General features: G+C 42.0%; 1 protein-coding gene across 2 annotated transcripts; it reads right to left on the bottom strand.

Annotated features, from left to right (window-relative positions):
• Positions 1–1286: 1286 nt before the first annotated feature.
• LOC102696345 (translocon-associated protein subunit alpha-like) lies at positions 1287–13869 on the bottom strand. Of its 2 annotated transcripts, XM_015364946.2 has the most exons (10): positions 13728–13869; positions 11604–11719; positions 9225–9315; positions 8218–8345; positions 7538–7672; positions 6564–6640; positions 5362–5440; positions 4930–4980; positions 4698–4791; positions 1287–3060 (listed from the first exon to the last, which is right to left on the bottom strand). In XM_015364946.2, exons 1-10 carry the CDS (start codon positions 13798–13800, stop codon positions 2996–2998), a joined length of 909 nt encoding a protein of 302 aa, XP_015220432.2. In that variant the 5' UTR covers positions 13801–13869; the 3' UTR covers positions 1287–2995. The 2 variants fall into 2 exon arrangements, with proteins under 2 accessions (XP_015220432.2, XP_015220433.2); XM_015364947.2 differs by lacking the exon at positions 4930–4980.
• Positions 13870–14068: the final 199 nt, after the last annotated feature.

Raw genomic sequence — 14068 nt, 5'->3', positions numbered from 1 at the left:
CGCTTTGCATTTTGTATGATGTAGCTTAGATTGTATCGGAATTGCGCCTACATCTTTTCCATAGTTTAAAGAGAAAAGAGACGGTGATTTTATTTATGTTAAACGAAGTATTTTCGTACGCAGTTTCTTATTTTAGTTCCAGAATCTATGCACTGCAGTGGTTAGACATACAGTAGAAGCTTATTTAATTGTAACTGCTCGTTCTCTGCTCTTAGTCGCGTAAAAGCCAAAGATAGTGCGTGTAAATTACATTTGTGATATTTAGGGATTCGGGTAAGCAGAGACAGATTCTTGTCTTGTTCCAGACGTTACGCAGAGGTGTGAAGCGGAGCTTGTTCGAATAATGGGTTTGTTGCTAAAATAAGTTTTTTTTTACCAACATTAATTTTCCAACAGGACCGTGACCAATTACAGACTGGTCACATTCGTAATCTCAGTAGAGCCATCGAGTCTTTACTGCCCTCTCGAAGGAGCCGAGATAAATAGTCTGGATATAGTGTTACTCCTGAACTGCGGGCACTTCTCGGGCTTCAAGTTGAAGAATCCGTTCTGCAGAGCACGGGAGTCCGCTTTCACATGGTTGTCTATCCGTGCACAGCGCAGAAAACCAGAAGACTGCGATCCATTTAACCCAACTCCCTTGTCCCCTTACCGCAGGGCTAGTTTCCCACCAACACCCTTTTGAGCTTTAAGAGAGGATGCGAGGACTCCTGAATTTGGTTGTTAGAGTATAACTGACTAAGAAGTTATACCTTTGCATGGTGAGTTTTAATTAGGTTTATTTAATCTGCGTCTTCAGAAAACGCAGATCCACGTAACCCTAGATTTAACAGGTCAGATTTAATGAAGGCAACCACTTGGTGGTTCGCGCAACTGAAGCGCTTAATATTCCAGTAACGGGCCAAATTTCGGTCTCTAAAATTAACATGTATTAAAATCACATTTTACCCGTGAATAACCAGGTGCCTACTGTAAATATCAGTGCTGTTACTGAGCCTAATTTCTGGAACATCTCACGTCGCAAGCGTATCGTACTGATTCAGCGGAACAGACACTATTGCCTATAATATAAAGATTAAAAACGCAATAATGTTAGACAGGGCTGCGAAAAGGAATATATGGTGCCACCCTGTGGACTGGTGGTACAGGAACATTTCTAGTCTCTAGCTCAGCTCTTCAACTGGCTGTGATTTCAGCTATAGAGGATATTAGGGTGTGTGTGAAACCTGTACTTTTTAAAGAATAACTGCAAGTGAAACCAAAGGACAGGATTAATAAGACAAAGATACATTGACTCTTTCTTTATTGAAAGACTGAACACACCACATGCCACTTGACCAAACAACCTTAACACTGTCGGAGGAACACCACATTTCTCATTTGATTGAGAACTTAGTGTCAGATCACTGGACTGCACCAGATTAATATTTGTGGATAAGAATAACTGATCACAAACCGTTAAAGAGTTTGATGTACTATATTCTCCAGCTGCTCAGCTGAAAGTTACATCATCTGGCACATTCACAAAACAAAATGGCAGTTTCAAAACAGTGGGGTATGTATCTTGGTGAAGAAGAATGTGTGCTTAGTGGAATTGCACTAAGATTGTCACTCATCTCCGTGAATTCGAGAGAGTTTTAATCTGAGCTGAGGCAAACTTATTTTCTCAACGTGACCTTTCTATTCAGAACAGAACTAGTTTTATGGTCCCTGCAGCGTGGACTGCTTTCCAATCATTTCCCTGAACTGATACACTGCCACATAACAGACTGGGAATAAAAGCCTCATTTTACAATGCCACGACTGCCAATCAAAATACCTCTTTACTCATTTTAGAGAATTAAAAGAGTCTCAACAACTTAAAAAAAGAACCATACCACTTGTATTAATAGTGTTGAAGAAAATGGCTTAAGCAGAATGGCTTAACACAGTCCTGTGGAGAACAGAGCAGACAGAAGCCGGAAATACAAAGAGTTGGACCTGCGCAAATGTCAGTCTAAGTTTACATTTGATTGAAAGAAAAACTCTGCCAAAAAAGCAGGCTAACACATACTGAGTGGACTGTCAAACACTTGCTTAAACAGGAAAAAAAGTCAGTCATGTGCATTAACCATGTAAAGCTGATAAACAGCAAGAGTGGAACGAAGAAATAACCTGATTCCTGTGTGTCGAGATTATAAAGTGTTTTTGACTCCGTGCAAGAATGAATAGCTGCCTTCAGGGTCACGGTTCACGGTCATTGTACCCACTGTGGTCTAGAACACATGGAAGACTTCTGCCCATGACCAGAGCAGGATATTTATAATGGTATCTAATCACACAGAAAGATCAGCCATTCAATTTTTGTTAATATCTCTTGAGCAAAAATGAAATGGGCATCGTAATTCAAAAAGGCAGAAACAGGCCCATAACCTCAGGAGAGGGAAAAAAAAACAGGAATTTTGAAAACTACTTTCTGCGTTTCTATTATTCAAAACCACGCCAAAGCAAAGCTTTTTAAAAATGCACCTTTGGGATACCATTGACCTGGCTGCTTTAGCAAATTGAAGTTTTGTCGATCCAAACGGAAAACAAATATTCAAAAGCAATACCAGTGTAGAGAGTATTAAAAAAACGCACTCCAGGAAAAAGCAAGGTCTATCCTCTGGACATACAGGTGATGAAATCTGAACAGACTCCCCTCTCAGTAAGCCTTGCTGGTATACTTACACAGAAATGCACCTGCCACCTTTCCCATATTACTGTGTGCATGAGCCACGCACGTACTGATCTCCATCTGACCAGCACAACAGGCGCTTTCGTCAGGAGGCCTTGGCGTGGGAGAAGGATTCGTGAGTTGGGGACAGATTACAAAGTTCTCTGGCAGTGGGGGCAGGGTGGGCTGGTCAGGTCATTTTTTGGGGTGGGTTGAATGGCAGTTCCCCCGGTCTCTCCACACAACGGGGCAGAGGGATGGGAGAGTGTATACGCACAATGGCGGGGGGGTGGGGGGTGTTTACTGATCCGTTCCGGCTGCTCTCTTGGTCCGCTTTCGGGGAGAAGCTTTTGGGGAGGCCTTGTCTGTGGGGAAAAGAGTTCAAGGCAGTTTGAGACTCTTAGCAAATGCATATTGTTCAATATCCAGCACTTTACTTTCCACTAACAAGAGCGCTGACAGTGCCAAAGCCCAGGAAAACCCTCTTGACTTTATTTTTCTGCTATATTACACCACACTGATCCAGTAAACCAGTCCCAGCAGAACTATTTAAGCAGGCTGTTTCTTCACCAAAGTAATTTAGAGATGCTTTATAATGGAAGCCACAAACTCTGCAGGCTTTCAGGACCAGAAATACGTGTTTCTCTGCTAAATGAATCAAAGTTGTACACTGGCCAAAGCTTATGTCTTGATTTAAAGTTCCTTGCAGGATCCCAATATGCTTTTCGAATAGGAGGGGACCCACTTCATCCAGCACTGAAGAGCTGCCCCCATCTGGATGACATGTAACAGCAATCCAAGCAGCCCCATTACACAGTCCTACACCCGCCGACTGCAGACCACCCCTGTCACAATGGGTAATCACTATAAGGTTAACACATAACAAGCCTTCATATTCCCACTGAAGACAATTCATAAACCTTGCATAACAGAGAAGGCAACACAGAGAGCCACTGAAATTGCTGCTACTTGTAGCTCATGTTGAGGACTACAGAGTGCCGTCATCCTTACTCGTGCTCTCTTGAAGTAAATTAAAGATGTTGGTGCTCAGCATTTAAGGGGAACTGCAGGCCCGTTTCTCAGAGTGGCAATGAAATCTCAGTAACAAAATAAATGAATTGATGGCATATAATTTTTTTTTTCAAAATTACAAATAAACATGGAGTTAACAAGTAAAAAATATTTGTCAGCAAAACCATCTTGAAGTTGAGAGCAATATTAATATTGGATTAAAAGACATGCATTCACAAGCCTGCTTCCTTACAATGGAATAAGGCTGCTTTACCTCACTGGAGGTTTTGTTGCTTTATTCTGAATGGCAGAATATGGCGCTGCCCATACCTGGAAGCTTTGTAAATGTTATGATGTAAATTGGAGGTTTTACAAGTTACTGTGTACATTAAACTTCCATTGTGGTTTGAAATGCACTCATCAATGCTGATTCTTTCTAACCCAGAAATATAAACATAGCGTTGCAGCTTCCCTTCTAAGATTGCAGGAAAATTATTCTATTGACCCAGACTTTGTTTTCCAAGCGTTAGATTTATAGTGAGCTGCTTCATAGTTAAAGCTGAAAAACAGCCCCAAGAAATCCTTTGATTCATAAACCCTGTGGGATTTATGACGAAAGAGGAGGGAATTCTTCCCATATTCACAGTTTCAGCTTTAATTAATGGTCCTACTCATAAGCCAAACTTTATACTGTTCACTAGACTGAATGGATGACAAAACCTGACAGCTGATGCATAAAAAACAGCAATACACAAACTATTCCTCGATCATTTTAAAAATACTTCCAGGCAATGGAATATCGTGGGGTGTATCGTTTAGCTACCGGACTTTAAATGAAATGGTCTCTGGCATTTCCTTTCTTGTGAAGCTTGCTGTTTTCTGAATCACCCTTCTCCTGTAGACTGCTTCACGCTTGTCCACTCCGATACAGAGACATTAGAGAACACCGCCCCTGCCGTCTGAAGAGCTCGAGTTCGGCCCAGGTACTCACTCATGACGTTGAGGGTCTCCTGGGGAATCCAGCTGATGTCCACGTCGTTCAGACCGCCTGTGCCTGTCTCCACCTTCCCCGGGACTCTCTTCCTCTGCAAAACACAGGCACAGGGTCAAGCTACTAATGGCCATTTTCACCATTCTGAGATGCAGCTTGATTAATATCGCCATACTCCTGTCTGAAATGTGGACAAATACGATACTGAGGAATACAAAATCTTGGTCCTAACCTTTGATTGATACCATCCATCCATTTTCTTTGTCCATTTCAGGGTTGGAGCCTATCCCGACAAGCAATGGTCACAAGGTTAGGTTGTCCATCGCAGGGCACAGACAGATACATACAGATCAAATGCATACACACCAGGGCCAATGTTTCCAGAAGCCAATTAACCTACCAGTATGTTTTTAGACGCGTGGAAGGAAACCGGAGCACCTGGAGGAAACCCACATACACATGGGGGGTGGAAACAAACTCCACACAGACAGCACCCCAGTTCTGAAGTTGAACCTAGGGCCCCCGCAGGGTAGCAACGTGGACCACTAGGCCACTTTGATTGATACAGTTAAGTGAAATGACATTTGCTGCCTTCATTGGTGCAGCACTCTGGAGCACTCTCAAGCTCCTGCTTTCCATCAAATCTAAACACCAGAATACATACCGTCCTGGACTCCAGCACCTGGTAAAGCCCAAACAAGATGAGCGCCACAAGTCCAGACAGGAACACATACATGAACACCCTGTAGAGAGAACACAGGAAGATGTACTGTACTATTCTTCAGTCACAAGGCTGCAGAATTGATAAGGCTTCATACACATAGCATTTGAATGTGCGAGTTCTGGTCTAAGCATTACAAAACCATCAAAACACAAAGGGCCTGAACTCTCAAACCCCTGGTTTTGGATCTGTCTGGAAGCCTTTTAGATCTGAAATTTGCAGCTTTTTAAAGATTTTGTTTATTTTTATTCTAGTCACAGAACACGAGGACATTTGGAGGACTTTCCATTTACAGTTGTCAGTGTAGCCCTCCGGATAAATCTCCTTCTGTAAAGATTTAATCATGCCAACTGCCATGACGCAAAACCTGCGTGTCCCAGAGTGCCACAAACTGTTGGCATATATACCCCACACCAACCCTGTACTGGGATCTCGTGAACCAAACCATATCTTTCTTTTAGGAGACAAGATGGTGCAGGAAAGACATCCTTCCTACATTCCTAAGGGTTTATTTCTAGTATGCCATTCGATATGCAAGACCAGTATGTTCTGGGAATGCCCTGAAATAAGGCTTTTCTGGACCGATTAACATGGGGACCTAGAGAATATTAGAAAGGAATTAAACCTTTTACATTTGAGGTTCTAATTTTGGCAAGCTGGATTTTCACTAAAGTATTACTGATACATATCTGTTTGTAAAAAGACTACAACAAGAAGGTGGATTCTCCCAGATTAACCAACAATGAACGGGTGGATTGAAATAATAAATGAAGTTTACATAATGGAAAAATTATAATTTTTACTTAAATTACAGACGAACAAATTTGTCAAATATTTGTCTAGATGGGTTAAATACATTATGCTGTTACAGTCTGATTTGGTTGAGATACAGAATAACTGTATATACTGTACTGTATATAGTTTTGTTAGAAGTAAAATAATTGTAAAATATTTAAGGAACAGATAAGAACAGGCTAAAGTTTCATGTGTGATGTATATTGGTAAATTGGTATTATAAAAGAATTGTTGTGCAATGTCATCTGTATTTAAAAAGTTTCATCAGTTCTCTTAAAATAAAAAATTAAAAGAAATCAACAACCAGGAAAGCTGAGGACAAAGCTGTTGCAGCTGGGGAAAGAGCTTACGTTTCTCCATCCAGACCTTCCTCCAGCTCGGTGATGGTGACTGTCTGGTTGAATATGGCACTCTGGAAGACATTGCCCTGGGCCAGAGAGAAGACGCCATTCACGTCACTCACAAGCTCAACAATGACCGACTGTGTCCTAAGACACCCCAACTACACCCTTTAAACAACCCAACGCCACAAACTGTGATCTTTGTCCAAAACATTTAAAATGATGTATTTAATGTTTGCTCTGAGGGGACCATGAGATGCAAGCAAAAGTGAAAAACAACATTTTGGACTGAGATCCATCATTTGGGTGTGCAATTTCCTTCCTCTTATTAACTATAAGGCCCCAAGTCCTTTCTTCTAAAAATATTAAAGTCTTCAAACTATGCAATGGTAGCTCAGGAAAAAACGCCTTAGACGAATTTCATTATGTACAGTATCACAGTTTGTGCGAACCTTTGGGCGTACTTATATTAACAGAAACACAAACTTTGGGCACGATTAAATTTCGCTTGTGTCCTTAGGTGAAATCTGGGAACTGGTACTTTCTGCAATATTGAAAATTTCATTAGCTTGTGCTCGATTTTGTATATCTGGAAGGCAACATTTATCATCACACCTATCAAACAGTTACAGAAATTTCCTACAGCAAACCTGTCTTTCGTCTCCTTGCCTCTCCTCTGCAGGTCAGATCTGCTTTGTAGCAGCTGTGCTTAAGTGTCATTTGCGAGGGCTCAGTGAATGCCTGTGCAGTGATGCTGGAATGCCAATGGCTCTTTTGATATTTATTCCATCTCTGCATCTTAATTACACCATTGAATTGAATATTGACTTATCTGGCACCGATTCCCACAGGATCCAGGCCGGCAGGCTTTGAGGATATTACATTTGCTCATTAAATTGGCAGGACTGCGGCCCCTTTTGCAATCAGGAGCGACCATCACCACAGTGAACTGCAGAAGCATGAAGTGGGCCTCACTCCCTCACCTCACTGTCCTGGTAGTTGAGCAGGATGACCAGTCCGAAGGGGCGTCCAGCCATGGGCAGCGCGGGGATAAAGGAGTACTCAAAGGACGCCTGTCTCTGGGGCTGGACCAGCGTGTTCAGGGGCAGAACTGTGAACTGCAACACAGAACATTTCAGGGGCTCTCTCGAAATGAACACCTGCTTCCAATTACAGGATCTGAAACAAACTCGGGCTGCTTTCCCAGGAAATACGCAAATGGAATAAGGTGTTCAGGAACAGCTAGTGTCTGGCATCTGCAATGTCTTTTTCTTTCATTCCTACTTGCAACATGAACATATTGCTTGCATCAGATGTGGTGAAAATGGACTTTCAGTTTGTAGTATTAAGGATTGTCTCCTTGATTTGTTAGAATCCTGTGTAGTATGTGGGGGAAAAAATGCCGCTGGCAAACAGCAGGCAGCTGTTTCCTGTAGTTTCTGAAGCAGCTGGAGCTGAAGTAATATCATGACACTTCGACAATTCTCTGTCTTTGAACTTCGAAATGTTCAAGGTGTATGGTGTTCTCGCAAGTATTGGCTGGGGCTGTAAATATTCTAAGCAGAAACTGCAGCAGAGTATCAACCGAAGCAGAGTGAATGTGAGGCAGCCTGAAGGGCAGAAACACAAGGAGGGATGCAAAGTGCCAACGCGACAGACTCACATTCTGAATGTAGAACTGGTAGTCCTGGGGATACCGGAAGGAAGCCTCCAGTGACTGGACAGTGAAGTCTTGACTGCCCTTATTGGTGAAGCCCACCAAGAACTTCACAATTTCATTGGCTGGGAACTCTGGAACGCCATCAGGATTCAGACATCAAATTAAGAACACCCAAGCTTACCAAAATAAACAGCCATTTAGCATACTGTTTCCGCAGCTTTAAAAAAAACGGAGCTGTACTGAAGAGGCCATTAACGAGACACAGGGGTAAACTATCATCAGACAAATTACAATTTGTATTACAATTACAGACAAGACAAGTATTACAATTACATTTCTGAAAGCTCTATATCATCTCCATCTCACAAACAATTGGAGCCAGTGCTGGAAAGATGTAAAGTTTTCTAAAGATGTCTCAGAGCACTAAAGCACTGGATTGCGCCGCGTCTTTGAAGTTAATTAAACTAGATTTTATTTGAATATAGAAAAAGTCTATCGCAGTGGAAATGGAGTCGCTAAGAAGCACAAAGGAGCAAGCAAGGAGGCTCTTCGGGAAATACATTTATTACAGCTGCTTTTCCAGCTATTATTACAGTTATGAAGCAATGACATGATACAACCATCTTACTTGTTGGGGAAACAAATTATTATCGAACTCTAACTTTGTCTAACTAACTTTGTCACATTCTAGTTTGCCCAATTTGAGCTGTTCCTCTGGATGCAAAGCTGTCATTTTGCCCCAGGACAACCACAACAGTTATAAAAGTAATCCAATGCTGCTACTTTTTGCACATTTTACCACCCACTTACAAGACATAAAACACTCTGCGCAACAGTTCATTTTTTAATTTGTCCAAATTGTCTGTACAGCATCTACTGGATCTTTACATCTGAAGAGCAATGAACGTGCAGTGTGACTTCCTGTGCGTGTGGACTTCATGTCATACTTGAAAACATTGCAGACCGCAGACGCTGGGCAGCATAGAGCAACCAAGTGAAGTGGCACCTACCTTCCCCACTCACAAAGATAATGGTGGTATCCACATCGGGGTGAGAGGTCACAGCAGCTTCCACAGGATCGTCCTGCTCATCTCCCGAGTCCTAGACAGAGTCAGGCACTCAGAGTAAATTACAGATTCGCAGCATCAGTGACCGACAGCTTCCAAGCAGGCCAGGTCTTTTTGAACACACTTCTAAAACTGAAAAATTTGCAGATCAAAATACAACAAGAAATGGGGTACAAGAAAAAACGTAAAGGGGAACTGTAATGCTATTTCTATATTTCGGTGTTACACGGTAACTTGTAAAACTTCCAATTTTCACCACAAAGTAAGATAAAATGTCCATGTATGCGCAGCGCCATTTGTCGTCATTGTCCGCAATTCAAAACGAGGCAACAAAAATTATTACACTGTAAAGAAGCAGGCTTGTGAATATCTCTCTTTAAATCCAATAGAAATGTTGCTCCCAAATTCGAGACGGTTTTGTTGACAAATACTACATATTTGTTATTTCTGCATCCAGATCACATTGGAAACTTTCTGTAGTGAAATGTCTGCTGCACAACCCGTACATCATTTGTTTTCACAGTGACTAGTGAGCAGGAAGGGCTGCATCACGTTTCGATTCGTGGAAACTCTCGCACTCGTGTGTGGCGAGACCAGGGATTTGCAACAGCATGGTGGCTTACAATACTTCACAAAGTTAAAAATCTATTTTGTTACTGAGATTTAATAACTGGTCTGAGAAATTGGGAATGCGGATCCCCTTTGGGGGGGCTGGGGGAGGGGGGGACTGAAAAATGTTTTGAGGACGAGAGAATGCATTTGCTTTATTTTAACTTTGAAAGCAGCTTCTTATCGAGGCCAGATTTTGAACCGCCATGCGAGTAACTCAGATCACCTCCACAACTCCCAACCAGCGCCAGAGCGATCAAGCAAGGCGTGCTTTCGGAAACCCACGCTGCCAGGCCATCTGCTTTTCAGGCTTCAGGCGGAGCAGCACAAACACAAACAGCACAGCTGAGGTGTAAGAGCAGACATGACCCAGCTCTCACCGACAGCACACATGGCAAGCTCACGGGATTCTAGTAAAACAGCAGGGCCTGCACCTTGCATCAAGTCAAAAACACCATGGCTGGATTCTCACTGCCACAGGAGCTGAGCTGACATGCAGAACACAAAAACACTGAGCCTTCATGCTGATGCTGGGTATGGGCAAGGAATCACTAAGGGTAAAGATCTGCTTGCCACAACAGAGACCAGGCAGAAATCCCCCTACCCTCCCTACAGTACTGCACAAACATCCAGATCCTCTTCTACTGCGGTGACCAGCACATCAGAGCCTTCAGAGGTTCATTCCTTTGACCAATTATCATTCCCATTTCTAGCAATGGTTTCCAGTGCAGAAGGACATAAATTACAAAGCAATAATAAAATCTCAGCTTTCCAAATATACAATAGTGTATGTCTTCAATTCAAGATACAGTACCTGCAGCATCATAGGTGCACAATTTTATTGGGAATATTTGCCTCAAGAGAGCAGGAAACACCTTAAAGTCAAAATAAGAATATACCAGGACAGATTCCTAGTGTTTCTCATTTTGGGCATTTTTTTTAAAGCGATGTTACCGCAACAGTTTCTAGACTAGACACAACATTTAACAAAATGGAAATATAGCTTACAATGATCAGAATTACAATATTTTAAATTATTTTAATTAATATTGATGATAGGAACACTTTATAGCCTTTTATGAATAGGCTTTGCTAAACTGTGATCTAGTGGAAATGCAGTGTGCTAAGTGCATTTTAAAGAGATTTATAGTCTAACGTATAGTATAAAATATTTTAAAATTAATAAAAATCAGAAACAATACTGAATATAATTTTAAAGGCAAAGTGATGCCTCAACAGTGCTCAAATGAAAGACATCTCTCACTTCTTGGGAAGTCTTTGGAAACTTCTACCACAACACAGTCTATCAAACCAACCAGAAAACCCCACAATATAGCAGTTAACTTCAATGAGAACTAGAACATGATGTGCAGCTTATTAGAGACAGGCATAGAAACATAGTTGGCCAGTTCATACTTGTGCCATGTTCCTTTAGGAGCCAATAATGGTTTTAGGATCTTAATTCTAAGACATGGATCTTTAAATTAGCATCTGTATAGGAAAACAAATTGCTGATCTAATTCAACCAGAGAGCTAAATGACAGGTTTTCAAGACTGATCATTGGCTAAAGATGTCATGTGCTTGTTCACTGGGGGTCCAACAAGCTGTCTCCAGCTGTTGTCCATCCCTTATATTAGTAACAGTGTCCTACTGGACAGGATGATGGCTCACCAGGTGCTACATGGCAGCCCAAGAACCCGGTTGTCACCTACGTCAGAGATGTGAGTCTCTTCTACCAGGGCTTCTTCATCGTCTTCCTCTTCCTCCTCATCTACCACAGAGTCTGCAGTTCCGTCTCCCGGAGGCTCACTTTCAGCTGACACCCGTCCTGTGCAAGAGAGGGGAAAACAGGAGGAACAGAATCAGCCATTATCAGCACTAACAACCTTTGCCAATCCTGCAGGCTTCCCAGAATTCCCTCCCCAGTAGGCTTAAGTTGAGGCAGCAGGAGGCAACTCTAGAGTACGATGAGTCTGTCTTTTAAAATGGAGTTAACACTTGGCAACTCCATCTGCTTTTTATCCCCTTCTTTCAGTACAGGGTCGTGGGGGAGCTGGATGCCAATGGGTGCAAGGCGGGGTACATCCAGGGTAGGACACCAGTCCAACGCAGGGCACACACACAGACACAAAAATAAAAACGCACTTACAAGGAAGCACTTGACAAGCAATTACTTCTAATGGCTCAGATCAAGTGTAATAGGCAATAGCCAGTGTGATACTGTAGACAGTGATACAAATGCAAGTGTCTCATCTTAGGCTGTGGGATCTGTTATGCTTTCGATAACTCCAAATGTAAATTCTCCCCTGCACAGTGCGTTACTTCTACCGCGTGAGACAGCCATACAAGAGCTAACCTAACCTGGTCCTCATGACCTCATTGCTTTCAGGTGCTCAGTGGATCTCAGGTGTTACTTACGTCACTTAACTCACTTTTTTTCTGATTAAAACGTTCTATAACTTTCAGCTCCTTCAAAGATCGGAAACCCATTGTTTGGAAAAATCTGGAGCCCATCCACATTACACCCCCAGAACACCCCAGTTCTGTTGGAGATGCCAGATACATTTATTGGAATTATATTTTTTTTTTTACAATTAGCAAGGGAAGAAAGAAAATGTATCTGTATCATTGGCACTGAGTAGTTCGCCAATACTGCTTTAAGTTTCATAACACAAACAGATGAATTCAGACGGAACTCAGGTCAGAATGCAGAATTCAATTCAGTTTTAATGATGCTAAAATTGTCTGCCACACGATCAGAAATCCCAATCTTAACGTCTGCACACATTACAGGATGGAAATAAAACATTTCTGCTCGTTCGCAGGGGTTCGATGTTGAGCGTCAATGAATAAGGATCAACCCCAAAACGTATATTCACCATAAAACACCAATAAACCGGTTTCGCGCAGCGTCTAGTACGCGAGCTGAACTCCTTGTTATATTCAGTGAAGTGCAGTGTAATTGGTGGATTTGCAGCAGTAACATTTCGTAGCAGCTAAAGTAACCGCGTTAGCTCAGAGGAGCCAGTCTTTCATTCTCTTAGGACACGTCACCAAAGCTAGTGAATGAAAACAGCCGAGCAAAGTAGTACATCTGAAAGTTATCTAATTTAGGAAATCCAAATACATGAAATACAGTACGACGTGGATACCACATTCATATTTCAGCACTTCCTGTTTTATATTATTCACTTTTATCTTAAGTGAATGTACCTTGTTTATAATCTCCCTAACAATTTAAGTTTACATGCTTACTTGGAAGAAAACTTTCGAGAATGATACTTTGTTTTTAACAACATTTCATTTCTAGTTGTCCGGAAAAAGAAAAACCGCCTCGGGAACTTTGTTGAACTGGGACGCAAACTCAAATGAAAGTTTTAGTGGAGAAAACGGATTCCTTTTGTGAATTCCCCCTAAAAAATAAATTAAAGTGGAAACTGTGCGAGGGATTGAAGCGCATCTAAGCTTGAAACACAATAGGCATTATTCCATGCTCAATTTCTCCATGTAGTAAAAGTTCCACCAGCTGTGAAAGAGCGCACATGTTTGAGAAAAGGCAACATATACAGTTTATTTATTCACGTTATCGAGGTAACTTATTCCGAATTCACTACTATAACAACACACGGGCTCCAGGCTGATTTATCCAACAGTGAGAAAACTGCAAAGTGCTGCAAACAGAAAGCGGAGACGCTCTAAAACTGACAACTCCGGTCAACTGTGCCACGTCTATACATGCTGAAGATGCCACAACTACACCAGTTAGGTGTAACAGCTGGCGCAGATTATTTCCGAACTCGGGTTCGTTAAAATACAAAAAAAAAATATTTTCTTACCTACTGAGCCGATAAGGGAGCATGGGAATGCCAAGAGAAGAAGAAGAAGTATTTTTGACCCCATCTGAAACATTTTCACCGCTGTTAAAAGCGCTGCAACCTCGCCTCTGCTCCAAAGTCTGTAGTCTGTAAAAAGAAGGAGGCCAGGGCGGAGGGTGGAGACTTCAGAACTACTAGACCCGCCTCTCGATTGTAATCAAGACAGCAAGTACGAAATCAGCCCTGAATTTCAAATAGCGCTGCATTGAAAGCTACTGTGACTGAGAAAGATTACTCATCCACCCGCAGAGTTATCAGGCGCTTTGAACTGAATTCAGTCCAGTGTCTTGGAAGCTTTATAT

The sequence above is a fragment of the Lepisosteus oculatus genome, chromosome 16, assembly GCF_040954835.1.
Source record: "Lepisosteus oculatus isolate fLepOcu1 chromosome 16, fLepOcu1.hap2, whole genome shotgun sequence".
Classification (NCBI taxonomy): domain Eukaryota; kingdom Metazoa; phylum Chordata; class Actinopteri; order Semionotiformes; family Lepisosteidae; genus Lepisosteus; species Lepisosteus oculatus.
The sequence above is the reverse complement of the archived record's forward strand: the minus strand, read 5'-3'. Positions and strand labels throughout refer to the sequence as shown.